Source organism: Planococcus citri, chromosome 3, assembly GCF_950023065.1.
Source record: "Planococcus citri chromosome 3, ihPlaCitr1.1, whole genome shotgun sequence".
In the NCBI taxonomy this organism is placed as follows: Eukaryota; Metazoa; Arthropoda; class Insecta; order Hemiptera; family Pseudococcidae; genus Planococcus; species Planococcus citri.
In genome coordinates, this window is record NC_088679.1 from 48,262,456 (window position 1) to 48,284,317 (window position 21,862).

Consider the following 21,862-nt stretch of genomic DNA (forward strand, 5'->3'; position numbering starts at 1 on the left):
ACTAAGGATATACATAACATACTGAAAAATTTTCAAAATCGGTTGAAATGGGGCTGAGAAAAGTGTTATTGAAATTTCAGAAAAGGGGGGTTCCTCAAAAATGGGAGGGGGTGTGGATCTGAAATTTTTCACGCGGAAGTTTCTCAATGGTACCCATCTTTCATGCTAATATCAACTAGAACGCTTTCGGGGACCATTTCACTCCTCTTAGGCACCTATAGCCTTTATGTATTTTTCAGAAAACCCCCCCGGGAAAAAATGGATTAGATCTAATTATATATAAAATGGTTAGATCTAACTAGATATAGAAAATGTCCCTATCTAGATAGATCTAACTGTATATAATTTGATCTAATTATATCCAGTTAGATCTATCTATGTAGATAGAGACATTTTCTATATCTAGTTAGATCTAACCATGTTATTGGTCAATGTTCAGTTTTACTCGTATTCATTTTCATATAGAAGTGTTTTAGTTTAATTTGGATCCTCGCCATTTAATATGTAGTTTGTCTCCAAAAAATGGGTAGATCGAATAATAACAATGAAAATTATAATTCTCAAAAGCAATGTTTTACTCGATCAATTTTACTTAGATGGAACCATGAGAAGTTAATTTAGAAGTTTGAGCTTTGAACCCTATATAGGATTCTGCTCAAGACTTTATCTGCGAGTACCCAAAACGACACACTTTTTGAGCATTTTAGATCCAACTTGATCTTCATAGATCTAACCAGATATAATGAGATCCATTCAGATATAATTTTATCAAATTTGATCTGAACAGACAGTTTCCAAGAAATGCGTTTCAAACATTTTAGATCCAACTGGGTTCTTCATTAGATCTAACCAGATATAATGAGATCTATTCAGATATAATTTGATCAAATCTGATCTGAATAGATATGTCCGCAAAAAATATGATTCAAACATTTTAGATCCAACTGGATCTTCATAGATCTGACGAGATATAATAAGATCAATTCAGATATAATTTGATCAAATCTGATCTGAATAGATATGTTTGTAATAAATACTATTCAAACATTTTAGATCAAACTGGATCTTCATAGATCTGACCAGATATAATGAGATCAATTCAGATATAATTTGATCAAATCTGATCTGAATAGATATGTTTGTAAGAAATACGATTCAAGCTTTTTAGATCCAATTGGATCTTAATATATATGACCAGATATAATGGGACAAATTTATATCTAAGATTGATCAACATTCAGATATAATTTTATCAAATCTGATCTATGTTGATCAATTTTTAGATCTAATTTGATCACATTAGATATGATCAGATACAATTAGATCTGTCCCATTTTTTCCCGGGCCCCCTTTTTTGAATGGTTGTAGTTCCACCCCCCTTGAACGTACAAGAAAAGTTGATACATCATTAGATCGGAAATTTGACGTAGATTATTTTATCTAACTACATATTTTTCGTTAAAATGCAATGCGGGGGAGAAAATGGCAAAAAACGTATTTTGGGGGTGGTCCCACCCCCTCCTGGGGTCAGCTCGCCCTCTAGCGATGGGGACTTTTAGTATGTTGTTTAGGGTGGTATTCTACACGTTTTAGAAAAAAGTCCCCTTTGATCAGAATTTTTCCAACCTTTGGCTGATTTTATGTCTAATTCTCCTGTGCTAATACCCGGACTTTCATGGAGGGTAAGTACCTACATAAAGTATTACTTAAGTAATTACTGTCGAGTGACGACATTATTGCCTAAAAAAACGCAGCCTATTTACATTGTTAATTTCAATCCAGCAGAGAGACATTTTGAGATTTTCAACAGGTAAAACAGGGATGAAACAATATTAATCAATTACCTATTAATCGAATAAAGATATCAGTTCACCGATTATTCGCCATACTTACTTAAATGAATAATAATTCATACCTAATTAAAAGCGCTTGTGTAGCGCAAATTTTCAATATTTTCATCAGTGTGCGTGTCACATGATCAAAATTTGCGCCACACACTTAAGCGCTTTTAATTATAAACTATAGGTAGGTCTAGGTACCTATTATTCATTTAAGTATCGCGAATAACCGATGGCATAAACGATAACGAATGTTCGAATACGTAACTAATCGATTAATGGTACATTTCATCCCTGAAGTAAAGTGAATTTTACAGGCAGGTAGCAATGGATTAGGAAAAAGTATAAAATTATCGCAAATTAAGAGGAAACTCGGTTGGATTCCAAAACAAAAAGAAATTAGCCATGGAGATCCTCATCCAACCGGAGCTCCAACGGATGAAAAAGACGATTTGCCAAAAAACTACGACTGCAGGAAGGCATTCCCAAAATGCACGACAATTCCGTCCATTAAAGATCAGTCAAACTGCGGATCATGTTGGGTAAGAACCAAGTGCTATCGGTACAGAAAATCTGAGAAATTTGAGCATGATGAACATTCTGTAGCACTAAAAGAGTTTCAGATCAAATAATCTAAATAATAGGGTACCTATATTCAGTTGAGTTAGAAATATTCAAAAATTGTCGTTTTCCAGGCTGTTTCTGTTGCAGCCACGTTCAGTGATCGATTATGCATTCATTCAAACGGAAAAGTTAATTTCAATATGTCAGCAGATCAGTTACTGGCATGTGACAAAAAAAGTGACGGATGCGACGGTGGATACCTTGATACAGCTTGGCAATACATTGAGAAAGAAGGATTAGTCACAGGAGGTGATTATGGATCGAATGAAGTGTGTATTTTGTATCAATTAAAATTATTGTCGTACAAACAACCGTTTTCAAATAATGCTATAATTTTTTTGGCAGGGTTGTCGACCATATTCTATTCCACCAAACCATTCATTCTTTGCTCCTTCGCCTAAAACTCCAGAATGTGGAACTAACGAATGCCCAGATATGTTTAAAGGTAGATATAGGTAGTAGATACACACAGAAAAATTTGATGATATTATTCTTCAAGGACTCAATAAATTAATTAGATAATCATGATTTTTTAGCTAGAAGTAACACAACTGCAGAGGTAGAATCAAAGGAATACGCAATTCGAAAAGAAATTTTCAAAAATGGACCCATATCGACAGGATTTATGGTGTACCTATCATTTCAATTCTATGAATCTGGTAAGAAAAACATACGTTCAATGTTCATTCTCCTTGTTTCATGTAAGTACAGTAAATACCTACTCTACTACAAACACATAACACGGTTATACTTGCTCAAGTAATTTCAAAAATTATTCCAAGTATTTCCCCATCAGGGTTTCATCTTCTCCACAATGAATATTTTAGCTTTCCAAAATGTGTTTCCAGAACTGACCATACTCACATATTCTTGCACTCATTTCTAGGAATATATCAGAGGCCATTCTTTGACTTCATACCTTTAGGAGGTCACGCTGTTCGTGTCATTGGATGGGGAGAAGAAGACGGCATGAAGTACTGGCTCGTAGCTAATTCGTGGGGGACAGATTGGGGTGAAGAAGGAACGTTCAGAATTATTCGAGGCACTAATGAATGTAGCTTCGAATCAGAAGCGGTAACAGCACTACCTGAAAATTAAACGTTTAAGTATCTAATAATTTTTTTTGAACTTTTTTATCAATATTTTTCTACATTTTTTCAAATCTGCTTTGAAAATCAATGTTATTAGTTGACCTTCCTGCGTGTAATATATTTTACAAATCAAATACTTACATACAATTTCGTGTCGTGTAAATAATTATTTTTCATTTGGACTATCGTAAGTACATACCAATAGGGGACGTACGAAACTTCCTATCTTGACTTGTACACTACACTCTACAAAATTGTAAAAGTGAACAGATCACAGCAGTGAAAAAATAGGTAAATGAGTAATTTATTCAAGAGCTGAAATTAATGCTAAAAGTCACGATCGAGTTTTGTTGCCAATGTTTTTGTACAAAAAGACTACTTGGAACAATTGGAACTTACCAGAATACCATGCACTCCTGGCCAAATTTGAAGCCTCCTAAATCCATTCCGCTTCCAGCTAAATGTTTAGAAATTTTTATGAGGCACTTTCAGTTCACTGAAAATCACTGGATTCGGTGAATTTGGCAAACATATACAAGGCACGGATTTCTCACACTACTCTATCATTCAAGATATTGCCTCAAATGTTCCTACTTAGTACTTGCCAATTTTCTAGGAGAAAGATTGAACAATAGTACCATAATGCCACCATTCCAAAATGTTCTGGAAATTTAACTTAGAACTTTTCAATTTGCACAGTGTCTTTTTTTTTGAATAAATTGCAAACCGATTCGCAAAAAAAGAGAATATGTAGAAAGCCGATTTCAATTCGCAAATTTACAAAACAGTTATCATAGCATAAGATTAACGTACGTGACAAAATCATCAAATTTCTCCATTCTTAATAAGCCTAATGAAAATGTTGAATAGGCATCATGAAACATTCGATAACTGATAATTTCTCATTTAAATACAATTCAAAATTATTTCAAGTGCCTGAAGTGGTTTCTCCGAAAAAATGGAAAAACAGACAAAAAGTACCACGTTCAACAACGCTGATTTATCGAAGTATATCATCCTACGTATCTTGATAACGATTGTAACAATTTGCATATATTTAATTGGTAGAACAGAGGTAAAGCGTTTTTGAATTTTAAAATTAAAGTACGGTAGGTACGTAACTACGTATAAGTAATCATTGAGAAAGTGCGTGTTGAAACGAAAATACTCAGGTAAGTATCGTTTTCTTCTCGACACGATGAAATTTCTTCTACCTGTCGCTATCGTTCTCCTAATATCGTCAATTTTGGCCAATGAAGAAAACTCAGAACAAGAAAAAATAAATCTTCGAGAAATAGCTACTGAAGTGAATTCAGACTCCACGAGCTCATGGAAGGTAGGTTACCACTCAAAATTATGCAAGTATAAAACTAAAAATATTTCTGAATGCCTGAATGAATTGATACTAACGAAAACGTCATTTTATATTTCAGGCAGATACATATGGTTTTGACGAAATCACTGTAAGCGAGATTAAAAGAAAATTGGGAGCAAAGTTGGGCAAAAAAGATCAATCAACGAATAAATTTTCAAAATCCAAATCCGCGGGTAAAAATAAACTTAAATTAGGTTTTGGCACAGCTCTTCCTACATCATACGATGTTCGACAACAATATCCGAAATGCAGTTCTGTTTCGCACATACGAGATCAATCTTTCTGCGGTTCTTGCTGGGTAAATATCACTTAGATACCATCATTCTAATTATTATTTTATCCAGTGAAAATTTTAATAAAGATTCCCGTCCCGTTTATTTTTAACAGGCTGTTTCTGCTGCATCTGTAATGAGCGACAGATATTGTATGATTACTGAGGGACGAAAGAACGTTGAATTGTCCTCCCGATTCATTATATCTTGCGATGAAGACGACTACGGTTGTGATGGAGGATTTTTGGATTCAGCATGGGATTTTTTAGAAAGAAATGGAACGGTAACGGGAGGTGAATTTGAATCCGATGAAGTGAGTACTGTACAGCTATGTACCTATGTTTTCTATCACAATTTGAAATAGGTACTAGATAATTGTCTTCAGTATAGCGTGTAATATAATTATGTACTTCAACGATGTGTTAAGGGTTGTCAACCTTACCCCATGCATCCCTGTGGCTGGCCTAAGAAATTAGCGTGTCCCTGGTATTTAACACCAAAATGCATAAAAACTAAATGCGACAATGAATTTCATAACGAAACTAAAGAAAATCCTATCAAAGGTAGGTATAGGTGGAGATACGCAACTACATATTTGCAACTTGAACCAGTCTGATGCCACTAAAAAGTAAAAACCCATTTCGATTGAATAACGTTTCAGCCTCAGAATCCTATTACGTTGGCGACTTTTTTGGTTTTTTTAATGAATACTACATCCGAGATGAAATCTTCCACAACGGTCCAGTTCAAGCAGGCTTCAACGTGTACGCAGACTTTTTAGCATATAAATCAGGTACAAATAAATTAAATTCTTCAGATTCGATCGATCAAATTACAAAATTATTTATTGAGAAATAATTCATGATCGTTTTGTTTAATTCATCATAAAAGGAATCTACAACCACCGGAAGAAATCAAGGTTGTTGGGAGGACATGCAGTCAAGATCATCGGATGGGGAGAAGAAAAAGGAGTCAAGTACTGGATAATTGCTAATTCATGGGGCGAATCTTGGGGTGAGAATGGAACATTTAGAATGGTACGAGGAAAAAATAACTGTGGAATAGAAGATGAGGTTTACGCTGGTACACCAGAATTACGTGAATAGGCATATGCGGAATGCGTTCTCACTATGCTTAATTGCTCGCATGTATAAAATATGAATAGCGGGGGTGACGGTAAAATTGTTTTCATTATTAAATGTTACTTCGATTGGTTGTGTGGCATTTTATTTTATAAGTTATGATTCTACAATTCCTTTTTTATTGTATCTGTACGAAAGTTTCCATATATACTTGGAAAGTTTGAGGGTAATAGGTATAAAACTGCTTTATTTCAACCATAGGTACTTCAATATTAGCCAGAATTGTGAAGTTAACATACTCGTATTTCATCGTCTAGTAAGGATAGGAAATCAAAAATTTCAAATCGTAAACTAAAAAAAAAGTAAGTTATCTTACAACGTAGGTGACAAGATTCGCAAATTTCTTGATTTTCAACGATGAAATGTCAAACCGGCGTCAAAAACTACGTATTATCAACTGATAACTTCTCACTTGGCAATTGAAAACATATTTGAAGAGGTCTACATCGAAAAAAAAAAAAAATAGTAAGGACCTTGTTCAACAATTTTGTTTTATCAAAGTATCATAATCATAAAACTTGATAAAAATTCGCGTAACGATTTCGTAAACAATCACTCGTTGAATAAATGTAAAATGTGTTTTTAGATTTTCAAACCCAAACAAGGTAAACTTGATTCGAAAAGTGCATTTTATACAGAAAATACATCGTCGTCATCTCGGTACGATGAAATTTCTGCCATTTATCGCCATCGTTTTACTAACATCGTCAGTTTTGGCAAATCATCACAAAAAATTCGAACATGAAAAAATTAATTTGCGAGAAATTGCAGCTGAAGTGAACTCAGATCCTGCAAGTTTATGGAAGGTACGTAATAGATATCTCCAAGTTATACTACTTATAGGTACATTACAATTTAAACATATGTAAACGAATATTTACGAAGACTTCATTTTGTATTCCAGGCAGACGCATATGGTTTTGACGAAGTCGCTGTGAGTGAAATTGAAAAAAAATTAGGGGCAAAATTGAGCACAAAGGGCCAATCAACGTCGAACAAACATTCAAAATCCAAATTCAAAGGTCAGAATAGACCTAAATTAGGTGTGGGTACTGCTCTTCCCAGGTCGTACGACGTTCGACAAAGATATCCGAATTGCAGCTCTGTTTCGCACATACGAGATCAATCTTTCTGCGGCTCTTGTTGGGTAATTGTTACCTATTTTAAGACAAATACTTTTCAATAAACCTGAATTATGACAAATTTTAATTCTGGTTTCGTTTATTTTAAATAGGCCGTTTCCGCAGCTTCAGTATTAAGCGATAGAGTATGCATCCGTAGTAAGGGAAGATATAACTTTGAATTATCTTCTCGCTACATACTGTCTTGCGATAAAGACGACTACGGCTGTGATGGTGGATACCTGGATTCAGTATGGGATTTTTTGGAAAGAGAAGGAACGGTAACGGGAGGTGAATTTCAAACCGATGAAGTGAGTTTGTTATTAGATACTATCAATTCTGACTTCGAGAAAATGCCGAAGTACAACGTCTATCAAAATAATATACCTTAATGACATTTTAAGGGTTGCCAACCTTACCCTCTTCATCCCTGCGGCTGGCCGCGAAAATTGGCATGTCCCTGGTACCTTACGCCGAAATGTTTGAAAACTAAATGCGATAATGAATGGTATAAAACTCCCAAGGAAAATCGCATGTACAAAGGTAAGTTTAGTAACTGATACCTATCTACAAATACAGCTGAGTCAATACAACCGGAAACTTTTAAAGAGTGATTAAAATCGCAACAATTTACCCCTACATTTTAGTCAGAGAGTCATATTATGTTGGCGACTTTTTTGGATTATTTAACGAATACTACATCCGAGATGAAATCTTCCACAATGGCCCAGTTCAAGCAGGCTTCTACGTGTATGCAGACTTCGTAGCATATAAATCAGGTACTAACATAGGAGAGTAAAATTTCTGACATAGGTATGCAACCAAATTACAACATAGATACAGTATTTAAAAATTAACCGTATTTTTGTTCTATTTTTATTTGCCATAAAAGGTATATACTACCACACGAAAAGATCCCAGTTTTTGGGAGGACATGCAGTCAAAATCATCGGATGGGGAGAAGAAAAAGGAGTCAAGTACTGGATAATTGCTAATTCATGGGGCGAATCTTGGGGTGAGAATGGAACATTTAGAATGATACGAGGAGAAGACAACTGTGGAATAGAAGACGAAGTTTATGCTGGTATTCCAGCACTCTAATTTGTTTATACGAAATGCATATTGAATAGCGGAGTATGTAATGCTGATATAACAACATGCGTGTATCTATTGGTATCGTTCAATTTACAAGATATTTTATTTTATTAATCATTAAAATGTTTTCTTGTTTGACTGCGTAACATTTTGTTTTGTCCATTTTTTTCACAGTAATTTTCAATTTAAATTCATCAGAAAACCAAGGGTAAAGTGCTTACAAAATGTTTAGTCGGTGCAAAGCAACGTAATACATACAAATCTTTGAAGTACCTACCTACCTACTTAAAATGACATATTTTACAAAATTGTAGTAAGCAATGGATAGCTATTTTTGAATTTCCGCAGTAAAGAAAAGTTGTAGGCTAGAACATGAGTCCTCCTCAGGACTTCATGAGAGCTAAAGCAAAAAGCTTGTTCTGCCTTCTTGACGGCTCTAATTTGAATTTCAACTTCTGTCTCTTCCTCGAAAAAAAAATTAGAGGTTCTTCGCTTCTGAAGTTTGCTATTGCTAGTACGATATTTTTGGGAAATATTCGAGGATTACCCCGAACTGGCCAAAATCACGTGATAAAAATTCTCCTCCACCCAATTTTACCTTATTCCCATCTCACTTAAATTTTTCAACATTTTTAAAACTTGAGTGAGCAACTAACTATTTCAAAAATTTGTAGACTTGAAAGCAAAATAGTTTCGCAAAGATTACTTTCATTCGAAAAAAAGGGTGTCAGCGATTTTCCATCTTCACTCTCTTTTGAGGAGAGGAAAATTCCAATCCAGAAATACAAAATCAAAAAGTTGCACCTTTATTCGAGTATTACTCGTGCTTTTTTTTTTGGAGGGGGGGCTTTTTGACTTTGAAAATGGAATCCAAAAAGAGAAAAGAAATTTTTTGTTCAAGCGAAGCAAAGGCACAAAATTTACCAAAAATTTTCGATTTTGCCTGAGCGAAGCGAGGGCTTGAGCTTCTGAAAATTTACATTTGTGACGTACCTACAAAAAAAATCATTTTTAATGTGAGAAGTTTCAGTGCCGAAATTTCATGATGTTTGATATTTTTTAATGAAATTTCGCACCTTTTTTCACTATTTTGTGCTGCATAACAAAATGTTGCGCTCTTATCGTTATTTTTTGAATTTTTTCGCACCGACGCCAACCTTACCATCGAGTCATGTCTCAATATAGAATTTCAGACAAATCGGAAAATTTTCTTTCCAATAGGTTCGTTTTTAACCGAAAGTTCACTTTTACGTACATGTATCTTTACCCAGTACCTTACCTACATCTTTGTTAACTGGAACATGAGTCAAAACATTAAACAGAAGGAACAAAATTCACACATTTCTGTATTCTCAACGATGAAATTTTAAGGCGACAGACAGCTTGTAACACACTTGGCAATTTAGAATGTAATGCACAATTTTAAAGAGGCCTGTATCTATCGGGAAAATTTTTAAAATAAGCCCATAAACACACGAATAACTTGTTCAACAATGCTGTTTTATCAGAGTAGGGTACAAGAACTTCAAGTAGGTACGAGTATGATAAAAATTCGTGTAACCATTACGGATACAATTGCTCGTTGAACAAATGTAGAAACGCTTCTTGGTTGTCAAATTAACATAGGTATAGTTATCATTGGATCTTAAATAACACCGAAAGTACATTTAAAAAACAGAAAGTGTAATTGGTTTTCATTTTGGTAAGATGAAATTATCAACTTATGTCGTCATCATCATCACTCTCCTCATCTCGTCAGTTTTGGCAAATCATAAAGAAAAGGCCGAACATGAAACAATCAATTTGCGAGACATCGTAGCTGAAGTGAATTCTGATCCCAAAAGCTTATGGAAGGTAATTATCTTGCTCATAGGTAGTGTAAAATAATCTGAATAGGTAGTAAATAAACACTGAAGAGATGATTTTTTATTGCAGGCAGATGCATACGATTTCAACGAAATCGATATAAAAGAACTTCAAAAAATATTAGGAGCTAAACTAAATGAGAATGGTGAACCGACATCGAATAAATCTTCAAAATCTAAATTTGCGGGTCAACAAACTCGTATGCCTAAATTAGGCGTTGGTACGGCTCTTCCTAGATCATATGATGTTCGACAAATATATCCGTACTGCGACTCTATTTCGCACATAAGGGATCAATCCTATTGCGGCTCTTGTTGGGTGATAGATTATTATCCACTTAATATGTACATACATATTACTCTTCTCTAAGGTATAATTTTAATATCTACTTCCAATAGGCTGTTTCTGCCGCATCTGTACTGAGCGATAGATATTGTATTCGTAGTAGAGGAAGGTACAACGTTGAATTATCCTCTCGATTCATAACGTCTTGCGATCATAATAACTACGGCTGTCGTGGTGGATATTTAGATTTAGTGTGGGATTTTTTGGAAAAAAATGGAACGCTAACGGGAGGAGAATTTGAATCCGATGAAGTGAGTTTACTTTTTGTGGTATTACTTATTTTTATATTGCGATTTTGGTTACAAAAAACACGTTGTATCTACAAATATATCAATAATATGTCAATAAGGGCTGTCAACCGTACCCTTTTCATTCCTGTGGCTGGCCTCGAAAATGGTCATGCTTCGGCAGATATCTCACGCCGAAATGTTTAAAAAATAGATGCGATAATGAATTTTATAAATACGCTCATGAAATCCATCCAGTCAAAGGTAAGTTTACGTACAATGTACGTATAACTGATTTAAATAAAACCAGAAACTCATCGTTAGATGGGAATTGAAATTATTTGCAACAAATACTCAATGTTTTACAGCCAGAACATCATACAACGTACGCGACTTTTTTGGATTATTCAATGAATATCACATTAGATATGAAATCTTTCGCAATGGTCCAGTTCAAGCAGGCTTCTACGTGTACGCTGACTTTTTTGCTTATAAATCCGGTAGGTACATACATACAAATAAATAAACGAAATTGATCACAAGAAATCAAAATAGAAAAGAAAACACGCATAATCGAAAAATTATTTATTTTGTTTTATTTGTTTTAAAAGGAATCTACTATCACCAGAACAATTCAAGGCGATTTGGAGGTCACGCGGTGAAGATCATCGGATGGGGAGAAGAAAACGGAGTCAAATACTGGATAATTGCTAATTCATGGGGCAAATCTTGGGGTGAGAATGGAACTTTCAGAATGATACGAGGAAAAAATAACTGTAGAATAGAAGATTGGGTTTATGCTGGTATTCCAGAACTGTAATCATGTACGTAGTACATACATAGTATTGGTTGCGTTAGTGAGATGTTGGTAGGTAGTAGGTACTCTGGTACTGGTACATAGACATAATAATGACAAATTTGAACACATATTCACTTCAAAAGCCTGGTACAATATATTCTATATTACATGTTATTAAGAATGTCTCTTTTTTTTTTGCTACATAACACAGTTATTTCAATTTTTTTCATGCTGTTTCCGCTCGCAAATTTAGCCATTATCAAATTTTGGAACTGTTTTGGCGAGTACATATGTCGAGAGACTCTGCAGATGTTGAATAAAAACCGCTGAATTTGGGGCCTGGGGCAAGTACATGACACCAAATTCTTACAGCGCATTTTCTATTCAGTGACTGCTTTGGGCGTTTCTATTTTGATAATCTGAATTATTCTAATAATTTAACCACGCTTCAATTTTACGAGTAGAGGTATTCACATTGGAAGTGTTTGTGGATGAATTGAAACTCTGTTGTCAAAGTTGTCAAATTTACTGGTACAAGAAGAAGAAACTGATTTTAAAATCGCAAATCAAGAAAAAAGTATAGATTTTTCACAACAACGAGTATAGGTCTAGGTACTACAAGGTTTGAGCAATTTAAAATTTTCAGCAATGAAATGTTAGAAAATAGGCGTCAAAAACAATCATCATCTGATATCTTCTGATTAGACAGTTGAAAACGTACATATGCTAAGAGATCGGCGTCGAATGAATAAAAAAATAAACCCAAAAAACAAATATCTAAGTACTGCCTACCTTGTTCAACAAAGCTGTCTTATCAAAGTATCAGCTTGTAAAACCTTGTTAAAAAATTCATACAACGATTTCGGATACCTATATCTGCTTACCTATCGAGTGTTTTTTAATTTAAAAATTAACTTGCTAAACATTAATTTAGAACGTGCATTAAAAATTAGAACAATATCATTTTTATTCTTTGATGAAAAACTTAACAACAGTGACACCTAAGTTCTTCATGTGAAATGTCATTTTTATCTCAAATGGTGAAACTGTCATTCGTCGCCATCATTCTCTTCACACCTTTAGTTTTGGCAAATTATAAGAAAAACTCCCAACATGAAACAATCAATTTGCGAGAAATAGCAGCTGAAGTGAATGCGGATTCTACAAGTTTATGGAAGGTAGGTTGTGTGGATATCATTTGATAGTACCTAATACCTATGTATAATGAGTTACCACATTTAAAAACATTTTCCCATAAATTTATGCGAAGACGTAGGTTCACATAATTTTATATAATATTCCAGGCAGATCCATATGATTTCAACGAAATCGACGTACGTGAAATTAAAAGAAAATTAGGGGACAAATCAAGCGAAAATGATCAACTATCGTCGAATAAATTTTCAAAATCTAATAAACTCATTGACGAGAAAAGATCTAAATTAGGCTTAAGTGTGACTCTCCCCAAATCATATGATGTTCGACAAAGATATCCGAACTGCCGTTCGGCTTCGCTTATAAGGGATCAATCATACTGCGGCTCTTGCTGGGTAGGTGATTGCTACATTACGTATCCTACAACTATTATTTCTATTTTTTAATAAGTAATTCAAAATATTTGTATCGAGGAATTTTATTTTGATTACGATTACCTTGTTTTACGTATACCAAATATCTAGGCGGTTTCCGCGGCGTCTGTACTCAGCGACAGATATTGTATACATAGTAAGGGAAGATACAATCTTGAATTATCTTCCCGCTTCATATTATCTTGCGATAAAGACAATTACGGTTGTGATGGCGGATATATATACTTGACATGGGATTTTTTGGTGAGAAATGGAACGCTAACGGGAGGTGAATTTGAATCTGATGAGGTGAGTAAAAAAAAGGCACCTCGAAGTCGATAAGCACGAATCAAAATGTGTATTCAAAATAAAAATACCTCAGTGATATTTCCAGGGTTGCCAACCTTACCCAATGCATCCTTGTGATTGGCCTCGAAATTTAGCATGCCCTTCGTATCTAACACCGAAATGTTTAAAAAATAGATGCGATAATGAATTTCATAAGTACGCTTATGAACCTCGCACATTCAGAGGTAGGTTTAGGAAGCTTCCTAAAATTGATTTTATGCAATTAGAAACTCATTATGATTCAAAATAATTATTTTTACGATAACAAAACCATTCTAGCTAAAACGTCATATAAAGTAGGCGGCTATTTTGGAATATTTAATGAATATTTCATCCGAGATGAAATATTTCGCAATGGTCCAGTTCAAGCAGGATTTTCAGTGTATGAAGACTTCTTTGTTTATAAATCAGGTAGGTAAGGCACAGATTCATATAGGAAATTCTTCAAATGCGATGCGATCAAATCAAAGTAGGTAGACTAATCCTCCTAGTTGTGGGCATTTCGTTCATTTCCAGGCCAATACATATTAGTCATATTATAGGTGTCCTGAAAAGTAAATTAAATTAGCAACGTGGATTCCACATTATGATCTGTGGAATCAGTTTTGCTATTATTTACTTTTACGAGTACAAATGAAAAGTGATATTCCAAAACTCGCTTTGTCCATTTTTATCAAAGTTGGGTTTTCAGCAGTACCTGGTAGATGAAGTATTAACTCACATTCCTACATCATCAACCTACCAAAATGAGGTGTTAAACTCACCTAAATAGCCAATTCACTAAAAATTAAAAAAAAAATAATTTTCCAAAACGCGCTTTGTTCATTTGTATTGAAATTTTTTTCAGCAGTATTTAGTGGATGAAGTGTATACCTACACTCCAACATCATAAATCCACCCAAATAAAGTGCTAAACTCGCCTAAAAAGCCAATTTACCCGTTTAAAGGGAAACTGTTTTTCCTCTTTCCTGAAAAGTTGTGAAAATGGACAAAGCGAGTTTTGGAATATCACTCTTCAAATAAATGCTGACAACTGGGCGCTTTAACTCACATAGTATACCCAAATTGAGAAATTATTCTGCATTTTTGCCTTATTTCGTGTCTTAAAAGGAATCTACTATCATCAGAACAATTCAAGGCGAATTGGAGGTCACGCAGTGAAGATCATCGGATGGGGAGAAGAAAACGGAGTCAAATACTGGATAATTGCTAATTCATGGGGCGAATCTTGGGGTGAAAATGGAACATTCAGAATGATACGGGGAATAGATAACTGCAAGATAGAAAGTAGTCGAGTTTATGCAGGTATTCCGGAACTTTAGGTAATCGGTTTCGTGAGCACTTTTGTTTGAGTTAGTAGGTAAGGTACAGTAGGCACGAAATGACCACGTACGTATGTAAATGTAATTCCAGCTGTTTTGTCAAGAGTATAAATGACTAAAAATTGAGATTCTTCCAAGTTTAAAATATACATTACACAGTACATAAATACAAATAATATTCATATAAACTACGCTATTTTCTTTTTTCAAATCAATAAAAACTTTGCACGCTTCAATTCATTTCATAATGTTTTACGAAGTCAAGTTACTAACCATTTTAAACGTACTTACAATTAATTTCATTTTTTTTTTTTTTTTTTTTTTTTTTCAATATACTCGTATAGATAATAAGTAACCAAGTAGGTACTTACATTATGAGGATATGCGACTATTGTTATTATCTACAGAAATTTGTCGATAAGTGTTCTTTACAACATTAGATAATGTAAGTTAAAATTGTAACACATTCGACGTTTTATATTTAAGACGTTGTATCTATTCAAAAGATTGAAACCATATCGAAACTATAACACATCACAGTGATAAGATTTACAAAAGGTATGTAATTAAATATGTATTATAATTTAATTAAAAATATGCATCATAATCTACGATAATTCTGCATATGCATGTTGTACTCGTAATGAATTAATTTTCCACACCCCAATCTATTAATTTAAGTATACGTACCTATTGCAATAGATAGGTACTTTTAACTTTTCTTACGTATAAGAAAAATTTCATTTTGAGCTCATATTCTCCTCAAAAGAAGACGACGTGAATGTCCTGGGGAATTAGATATAAGGGCATTGCATTACACCATCATATGTACCTACATACCTAATATGATACATTTTTATAATAACACATTAAAGTAATAAGGAACCATGGTCTTGATGAACAATAAAACTTTGAGTAGTCTTATGGTTTTTTAGGCAACTTTATCTATGAAAAATCAAACCATTTCATCATTTTTAAAAACGAAATTTGAAGTGTAACGTCATCGCTTACATCGCTATTTTACAGTTTTAGTTTCTTATTTCTTATTTTTAAGACTTTTTAAAGCGTTTTTTATAATTTCAATCAAATTCTGTTGGAGATGGACTCATATCTTAAAAAATTGAAATGATTTCAGTTCCAAATTTTTATGCATTTCTTTCTAGTAACTTTAAAAATTACCAAGTTCTGAACCATTGGTGGCAACTATCCTGTAGCCTGTGTAGCTTCGGCTACACACGAGCCAATTTTGTGTGTAGCATGCTATACATGGAACAAAAATTAAGAGTGCAATTAGGCAATGAAATAATTTTGGACATTCTAAAAAAATTTCTCAACCACAAATTTTTCAATACCTGCTCGTATTATCTAATAATCAAATAAAGTTCGTTTCCCCCCATAAATTATCGACATTTTACCGGTGGAAGTGGGGGAAGGGGGGCTATATCACAGTAATTTTGTGTCGAAATTTTTGTGCTACACACGGAAAAAATCCAAGTTGCCACCCGTGTTCTGAACGGATATTCATGATGCGGCAAATCCAAAAAATTTCCAAAAATTTACATGAACTTAAACTTACGCGATAAAAATAAGCTTCTCAACCTACCAAGACTTGTTTAATGTTGAACATTTTTTTAAAATCTACCTTATCACCGCAGATGGCGTCCGTTTTTTTCGCATTCGCCTTATGCGTGTTCATAACGACAACTTTGGGGAATGAACAAAATAACGTAATAAATTTGAGAGAAATTGCAGAAAAGGTAAACTCAGATCCTGATAGCACATGGAAAGTAAGTATATGAATAATTAAATAATTATGCTTGGAAAGTTTACCAGTACACTATATGCATACTAACTTATGACTTGATGGAAAAATTTAAGGCATCTGCATATGGTCAAGAATTCATAGATACGAACGAGTTCGTAAAAAATAGATTAGGACTACAACTTCCCATCGACTTGAAAAATATAGACCCGAATTCCAATGCGAATCAGTTTTTTACTGGTCCCAAAAAAAGTAAAATCACTAAAGTTGGTGCAATGCAATATCTTCCACTAGAATATGACGCTCGCAAATATTATTCCAAATGCCGTTCAATTGGTTTAATCAGAGATCAGTCGAACTGTGGCTCTTGCTGGGTTAGTCAAATTACTCAGTTAGGTATCAAATTTTTCAAATTTATGCTGGCTTATTACGATATAAAAAGGGTTCTTTTTCCTCAAGTAGGCTGTTTCTGCCGCGTCAGTATTCAGTGACAGAATATGCATACACAGCGAAGGAAGATACAATTTTTCATTATCGGGTCATTACACGATGTCCTGCGACAAAAGAAATTATGGCTGTAACGGTGGATATCTGGATAAAGTGTGGAAATTTTACTACGAAACTGGATGTATCACTGGAGGTGAATTCCAATCGGATGAGGTACATACAACAGTAGCTTCAAGTGAATTCATATAAGCTATAATAATTTGTATAAATTATCCATTCACCATATAAATCTGATTTCTAATACAGGGTTGCCAAGATTATGGTCTAAAACATTGTGGAAGATTTCCAAAGAAATACCCATGTTCTATGCCTCTTGCTTACACACCTAGATGTTTAAAAACAAGATGTACCAATGAATGGTACAAATATACCAAAGAAAAAGATATTTTCACAGGTGAATTTATTCGAATGGTTACCCATACTCACGTTCTCTTAAAGCCGAATGAATCAGACTTATCAAAAAATCGATTTATTTTCAGTTGATGATTATTACCAAGTTGGCGACACCTACATAACCCTTTTCAACGAATTTTTAATTAAGGATGAAATTTTAACAAACGGTCCAGTGCAAGCTGGATTTTTAGTTTACAAAGATTTTGTAACATATAAATCAGGTACGTAGGTCTTTTTATTAAATTTGATTCTAGAAATTTTTCAATTTCAATTGCAATGTTTTTGTTTTAGGAATCTATAATCATAAACCTTACTTTTGGGAAGATTTTGATGATATATTAGGAGGTCACGCTGTGAAAATTATCGGATGGGGTGAAGAAAAGGGTGTAAAATATTGGATTGTGGCAAATTCATGGACAGAAGAATGGGGAGAAAAGGGTACTTTTAGAATCGCACGAGGAAAAAATAATTGTTTCATCGAAAGTATGGTTTACGCAGGTATTCCCGACATTTAATCAAGAAATGATGATCACTGATCAGTTACGTTTTTACTGTGTAACAAGTTCCCGCTTTCTATAAATATAATTTTATTGTAAATTTATCGAAAATATTTAACAAAGAAGCTACGTAGTATGTATATAGGTAAGTAGTTAAGTACGTACCTACCTAACCGAAATCACTTTGTAAGAATCTAATTGACATTTCCCTATATGATGGAGTAGATACCTGTTTTTTCTTTGAATACTTTCATTCAACGCCTCCAGTGTTAAAAAAATACATAATGAATTTTTTAGAAGTATACCTACTCATTTTTACCCATTACGTGGTATTTTTAGTTATTTGTAGAGTCTTTGAATTCAATATTGGACTAGAATCACAGCGTTAACATTTTAACAAGGAGTGATCGATGCACATTTTTTGCAAGTTGAATACTGAATAAGAGCTTCTAAATTTAGATACTACAGATATCAAAACGAACTGATAATGTCTCCTCCCTAAATTTAAATTTAACGAACTACGATTTCCCGATTGGCCCAAAAATCTGATAAACTGATCAACTACTTGGTAAAATAAAAATACTTACAACCTAGTTGAGCTAATTTTCTTAAGACCATCTTGATGAAAACGGTTTTCTTTAGCACTGGCGGGCCCTCAAAAAAACCGGGTTGGGCCGTACATTATGTACATGTTTATTTATCCCTCCATTTTATGAAAGCCTGAAAGGGTATGAACTCAACTCATTTATGGTGTTATTGAGGAGATTATATCAATAATCATTATAATCATTAGTCATTAAGATTTAAATAAGCGCAGTCAAAAAGAATTTCTTTCTATACGTATGTACATTCTGAGCAAACAGTATTTTGGTTATGAAATTGGTCATTTGGTGAATGGCAAGAGTGAATTCAAGAAGGTAAAATTGTTGCACTGATTTGAAATTACGAGTAAGTTGTTTTCATCGCAATCCGTATATGTACCTTTAATAGGATAGGCAGGCAACATGTTTGTCTCATGTTAAGTATGTAGGTATTTGAAAGGTAGAAGGGTATATGATTCTATCCTAGTCTTGCACCGGTAACATCGTACGAGTGAAAATGGATTTCAAATATTAGTCATGAAGCACTCATTCGTCAATATTTCCATTTTCACACAATTTATCAAAGTTAAATATCAACAAAATGACTCAAAAAATAAACCGCTAAACCACATGACTTTCCAAGCAACGACCGGATTCGAAACAAATCACTAGAACTACATAGTGCATAGTTCGTCGTAAGAATTTTTGAGTAAAAGTGAAATCTACCATGAAAACTTATGAGATGATGGTAAGTTACAACACATCTAAATAGGCACAACGTTTTTGTTTTGTTTTTTGTTTTTTCATTTCATGTACAACTTCCTACTTCAATTTTCAAATTGTTTTTACACCGCAGCAAGAAATGTTGGTGGTCATCATATTCCTCATAGCTCCTTCAATTTGTACTGATTCAAAAAACATAATATACGTTTCAAAAATAGTAAATGAAGTAAATTCGAATTTTCAAAACACTTGGCAGGTAAAAATGACGTAATTTCCACCAAATACATACATTTTTACAACACCAAATAAATGATGATTACCTACTCGTAGTAAGTACATTTACCCACTTGTAACTCTAAAATTCGACGACTACAATATTTCAGGCAAGTTCTTACGGTTTCACCACATTGAATAGAGGGAGCTTTGTTCAGACAAGACTTGGTTTAGATTTAGCTGATATTGATGAGTTGACAGAAATAAAAGAAAATGAAAAGCTTCTCGATAAATATCTCAACATGAAAAATAATCACGAGAAAATCGAAGATCACAATCTTCCGCAATCTTTTGACACTAGAATAAATTATCCTTACTGTCGTTCGATTCAACACATTTGGGATCAATCCAATTGCGCTTCGTGTTGGGTAACTTTTAAATGCTTATAGGCTTATTAATAAAATATATATATAAAATTCCACGATCTTCTAATCAATGCGATCAACCTTTGCCTTAGGCTATTTCAGCATCCTCAGTATTGAGTGATCGATTATGCATTAAAACTAAAGGAGAGCGGAATGTATTGTTGTCAATTGAACACTTAATAGCGTGCAATAAGAAAAATCGAGGTTGCAAAGGAGGAGGACTCCAAAAAACATGGGAATTTCTACAGACGCAAGGAACGGTAACGGGAGGAGACTTTCATTCGGACGAAGTAACGTGTGATATTTAAAAATTAAAATAAATTCGTTCTAACAATAATAATATCAATTCAATAAAGAAAATTTGAACATGTATAAACATAAAAGTACAAGTAGCAAAGCACTTGGAAATGTATAGCATGTATAGCTTTATATCTACATTAATTTCATTCAGGGATGCCAGCCCTACAGTATTCGTCCATGTGGTTGGCCGAGTAAATTACCATGTAAATTTTCATCGGCTCTGACACCAAAATGTAAAAACACTAAATGTTCGAACGAATGGCATGATGATGAGTACGAAGTCAATATTGTCAAAGGTAGGTGAATGGAAAATCTTCATAATTAACCCTAATTTACAAGACTCAAGACTGAAAATAGACTCATCCGCCACCCAATACGCAAACTTTTTATATCCATCACATTCAATTCAAACACATTTTTCACTAAGTATTTTTTTTTTTTTTTCAGCAAAAAGTTTCTATATACTGAGCAACGTCACTTTGGGCTCTTTGAATGAAATTTTAATCATGAAAGAAATTTACTCTAATGGACCTGTTCAAGCAGCTTTCCTTGTTTATGAAGATTTTTTGACATATAAATCAGGTAAATATCTACCTAGTATCATCTACCTACCCAGTACCCACCAACATTTCCTACAATCAAAGATAAGTAAACCTTAATTTGTTCCAAAGGAATCTACCAGCATAAAGGTACTTCATTCGATGCCCCATTATCGGGGCTTTCGGTAAAAATCATCGGCTGGGGTGAAGAAAACGGAATCAAATATTGGATAGCGGTCAATTCATGGAGTGAAGAATGGGGTGAAAATGGTACTTTCAGAATAATACGAGGAGAAAACCAATGTCTCATAGAAACATTTGTTTACACTGGCGTACCCGAATTGATCACTTAATATACGATATCTTGAAAATCGGGTGTTTTTTTTTTTTTTAAAAGGTGCGCATGAGTATAGTACTTGAACAAAATAGATAGGTATTTGATGAAAAAAAACACTTTTTTCATTTTTAATTGGCAAGTAATGTCAAGTAGCACTTAATTTTTGAAATTAAATATCTTATCATTGTATTGAAGTGGATCTGTCGTTGGAAGCGAATCAGAAATGAATCATAGATGACAATTACATTATTACGAAGATGTGATTTTAAAATCTACCAAAATAGGTAGTTTTTGTTAATTACATCATGTATTTATCAGACATATCAACTGTCTCTAGAGACGCATAGTTTCAGTTTGACAGACATAATGACGAAATAGCGGATTTATCATGACAGTAAATTTGTTTTTTCATGAAACTACATATAAAACACATTAATAAAACTAATATGTATTCTAAAAGAAAAGAAACAAAGAAGGCCATTTCTTTTTACTCAATAAAACGAGGTGTAAAAATATATCCAGCTGGCATTGATAAATGAATCGAGAGTAGGC

General features: G+C 33.7%; 6 protein-coding genes and 1 long non-coding RNA gene across 8 annotated transcripts in view; 6 read left to right on the forward strand and 1 right to left on the reverse strand.

The window, feature by feature from the left end:
• LOC135841687 (uncharacterized) overlaps positions 1-21,862 on the reverse strand; it is a 122,260-nt gene that overhangs the window by 23,173 nt on the left and 77,225 nt on the right. The gene's annotated exons all lie outside the window — the stretch shown is intronic.
• On the forward strand, positions 1,641-3,657 carry LOC135838757 (cathepsin B-like). The gene is made up of 4 exons (XM_065354511.1): positions 1,641-1,682; positions 2,156-2,380; positions 2,534-2,731; positions 3,213-3,657. The coding sequence occupies exons 1-4, from the start codon at positions 1,641-1,643 to the stop codon at positions 3,558-3,560; spliced, it is 813 nt and encodes a 270-aa protein (XP_065210583.1). The 3' UTR covers positions 3,561-3,657.
• On the forward strand, positions 4,613-6,415 carry LOC135840271 (cathepsin B-like cysteine proteinase 4). The gene is made up of 6 exons (XM_065356708.1): positions 4,613-4,889; positions 4,987-5,226; positions 5,316-5,513; positions 5,628-5,763; positions 5,862-5,993; positions 6,092-6,415. Exons 1-6 carry the CDS (start codon positions 4,752-4,754, stop codon positions 6,304-6,306), a joined length of 1,059 nt encoding a protein of 352 aa, XP_065212780.1. The 5' UTR covers positions 4,613-4,751; the 3' UTR covers positions 6,307-6,415.
• LOC135840269 (cathepsin B-like cysteine proteinase 4) lies at positions 6,864-8,704 on the forward strand. The gene is made up of 6 exons (XM_065356707.1): positions 6,864-7,148; positions 7,247-7,489; positions 7,577-7,774; positions 7,868-8,006; positions 8,111-8,242; positions 8,356-8,704. The coding sequence occupies exons 1-6, from the start codon at positions 7,008-7,010 to the stop codon at positions 8,562-8,564; spliced, it is 1,062 nt and encodes a 353-aa protein (XP_065212779.1). The 5' UTR covers positions 6,864-7,007; the 3' UTR covers positions 8,565-8,704.
• On the forward strand, positions 10,143-15,269 carry LOC135838760 (uncharacterized). The gene is made up of 12 exons (XM_065354517.1): positions 10,143-10,412; positions 10,494-10,742; positions 10,823-11,020; positions 11,119-11,260; positions 11,365-11,496; positions 11,608-11,812; positions 12,802-12,973; positions 13,100-13,345; positions 13,475-13,672; positions 13,758-13,896; positions 13,991-14,122; positions 14,822-15,269. The coding sequence occupies exons 1-12, from the start codon at positions 10,266-10,268 to the stop codon at positions 15,031-15,033; spliced, it is 2,172 nt and encodes a 723-aa protein (XP_065210589.1). The 5' UTR covers positions 10,143-10,265; the 3' UTR covers positions 15,034-15,269.
• Positions 15,431-18,491, forward strand: LOC135839516 (cathepsin B-like cysteine proteinase). The gene is made up of 7 exons (XM_065355589.1): positions 15,431-15,591; positions 16,689-16,820; positions 16,912-17,169; positions 17,258-17,455; positions 17,549-17,696; positions 17,782-17,916; positions 17,987-18,491. Exons 2-7 carry the CDS (start codon positions 16,689-16,691, stop codon positions 18,208-18,210), a joined length of 1,095 nt encoding a protein of 364 aa, XP_065211661.1. The 5' UTR covers positions 15,431-15,591; the 3' UTR covers positions 18,211-18,491.
• Positions 18,627-21,344, forward strand: LOC135839515 (cathepsin B-like cysteine proteinase 4). Its single transcript, XM_065355588.1, has 7 exons — positions 18,627-19,521; positions 19,630-19,752; positions 19,880-20,137; positions 20,227-20,424; positions 20,586-20,730; positions 20,882-21,016; positions 21,106-21,344. Exons 1-7 carry the CDS (start codon positions 19,501-19,503, stop codon positions 21,324-21,326), a joined length of 1,101 nt encoding a protein of 366 aa, XP_065211660.1. The 5' UTR covers positions 18,627-19,500; the 3' UTR covers positions 21,327-21,344.

Bases quoted from the DNA above. Each gene is read 5' to 3' on its own strand.
- LOC135838757 (XM_065354511.1), top strand. From the start codon at position 1,641: ATGTCTAATTCTCCTGTGCTAATACCCGGACTTTCATGGAGG. The intron at 2,381-2,533 runs GTAAGAACCAAG...GTCGTTTTCCAG, and splicing joins CAAACTGCGGATCATGTTGG to GCTGTTTCTGTTGCAGCCAC. The intron at 2,732-3,212 runs GTGTGTATTTTG...AACACGGTTATA, and splicing joins GTGATTATGGATCGAATGAA to CTTGCTCAAGTAATTTCAAA.
- LOC135839515 (XM_065355588.1), top strand. From the start codon at position 19,501: ATGAAAACTTATGAGATGATG. The intron at 20,138-20,226 runs GTAACTTTTAAA...CCTTTGCCTTAG, and splicing joins CCAATTGCGCTTCGTGTTGG to GCTATTTCAGCATCCTCAGT. The intron at 21,017-21,105 runs GTAAATATCTAC...TTTGTTCCAAAG, and splicing joins TTTTTTGACATATAAATCAG to GAATCTACCAGCATAAAGGT.
- LOC135839516 (XM_065355589.1), top strand. From the start codon at position 16,689: ATGGCGTCCGTTTTTTTCGCATTCGCCTTATGCGTGTTCATAACGACA. The intron at 16,821-16,911 runs GTAAGTATATGA...GAAAAATTTAAG, and splicing joins ATCCTGATAGCACATGGAAA to GCATCTGCATATGGTCAAGA. The intron at 17,456-17,548 runs GTACATACAACA...TTTCTAATACAG, and splicing joins GTGAATTCCAATCGGATGAG to GGTTGCCAAGATTATGGTCT.
- LOC135840271 (XM_065356708.1), top strand. From the start codon at position 4,752: ATGAAATTTCTTCTACCTGTCGCTATCGTTCTCCTAATATCGTCAATT. The intron at 5,764-5,861 runs GTAGGTATAGGT...ATAACGTTTCAG, and splicing joins TAAAGAAAATCCTATCAAAG to CCTCAGAATCCTATTACGTT. The intron at 5,994-6,091 runs GTACAAATAAAT...TCATCATAAAAG, and splicing joins CTTTTTAGCATATAAATCAG to GAATCTACAACCACCGGAAG.
- LOC135840269 (XM_065356707.1), top strand. From the start codon at position 7,008: ATGAAATTTCTGCCATTTATCGCCATCGTTTTACTAACATCGTCAGTT. The intron at 7,149-7,246 runs GTACGTAATAGA...TTTGTATTCCAG, and splicing joins ATCCTGCAAGTTTATGGAAG to GCAGACGCATATGGTTTTGA. The intron at 7,490-7,576 runs GTAATTGTTACC...TATTTTAAATAG, and splicing joins CTTTCTGCGGCTCTTGTTGG to GCCGTTTCCGCAGCTTCAGT.
- LOC135838760 (XM_065354517.1), top strand. From the start codon at position 10,266: ATGAAATTATCAACTTATGTCGTCATCATCATCACTCTCCTCATCTCG. The intron at 11,261-11,364 runs GTAAGTTTACGT...AATGTTTTACAG, and splicing joins TGAAATCCATCCAGTCAAAG to CCAGAACATCATACAACGTA. The intron at 13,897-13,990 runs GTAGGTTTAGGA...AAACCATTCTAG, and splicing joins TGAACCTCGCACATTCAGAG to CTAAAACGTCATATAAAGTA.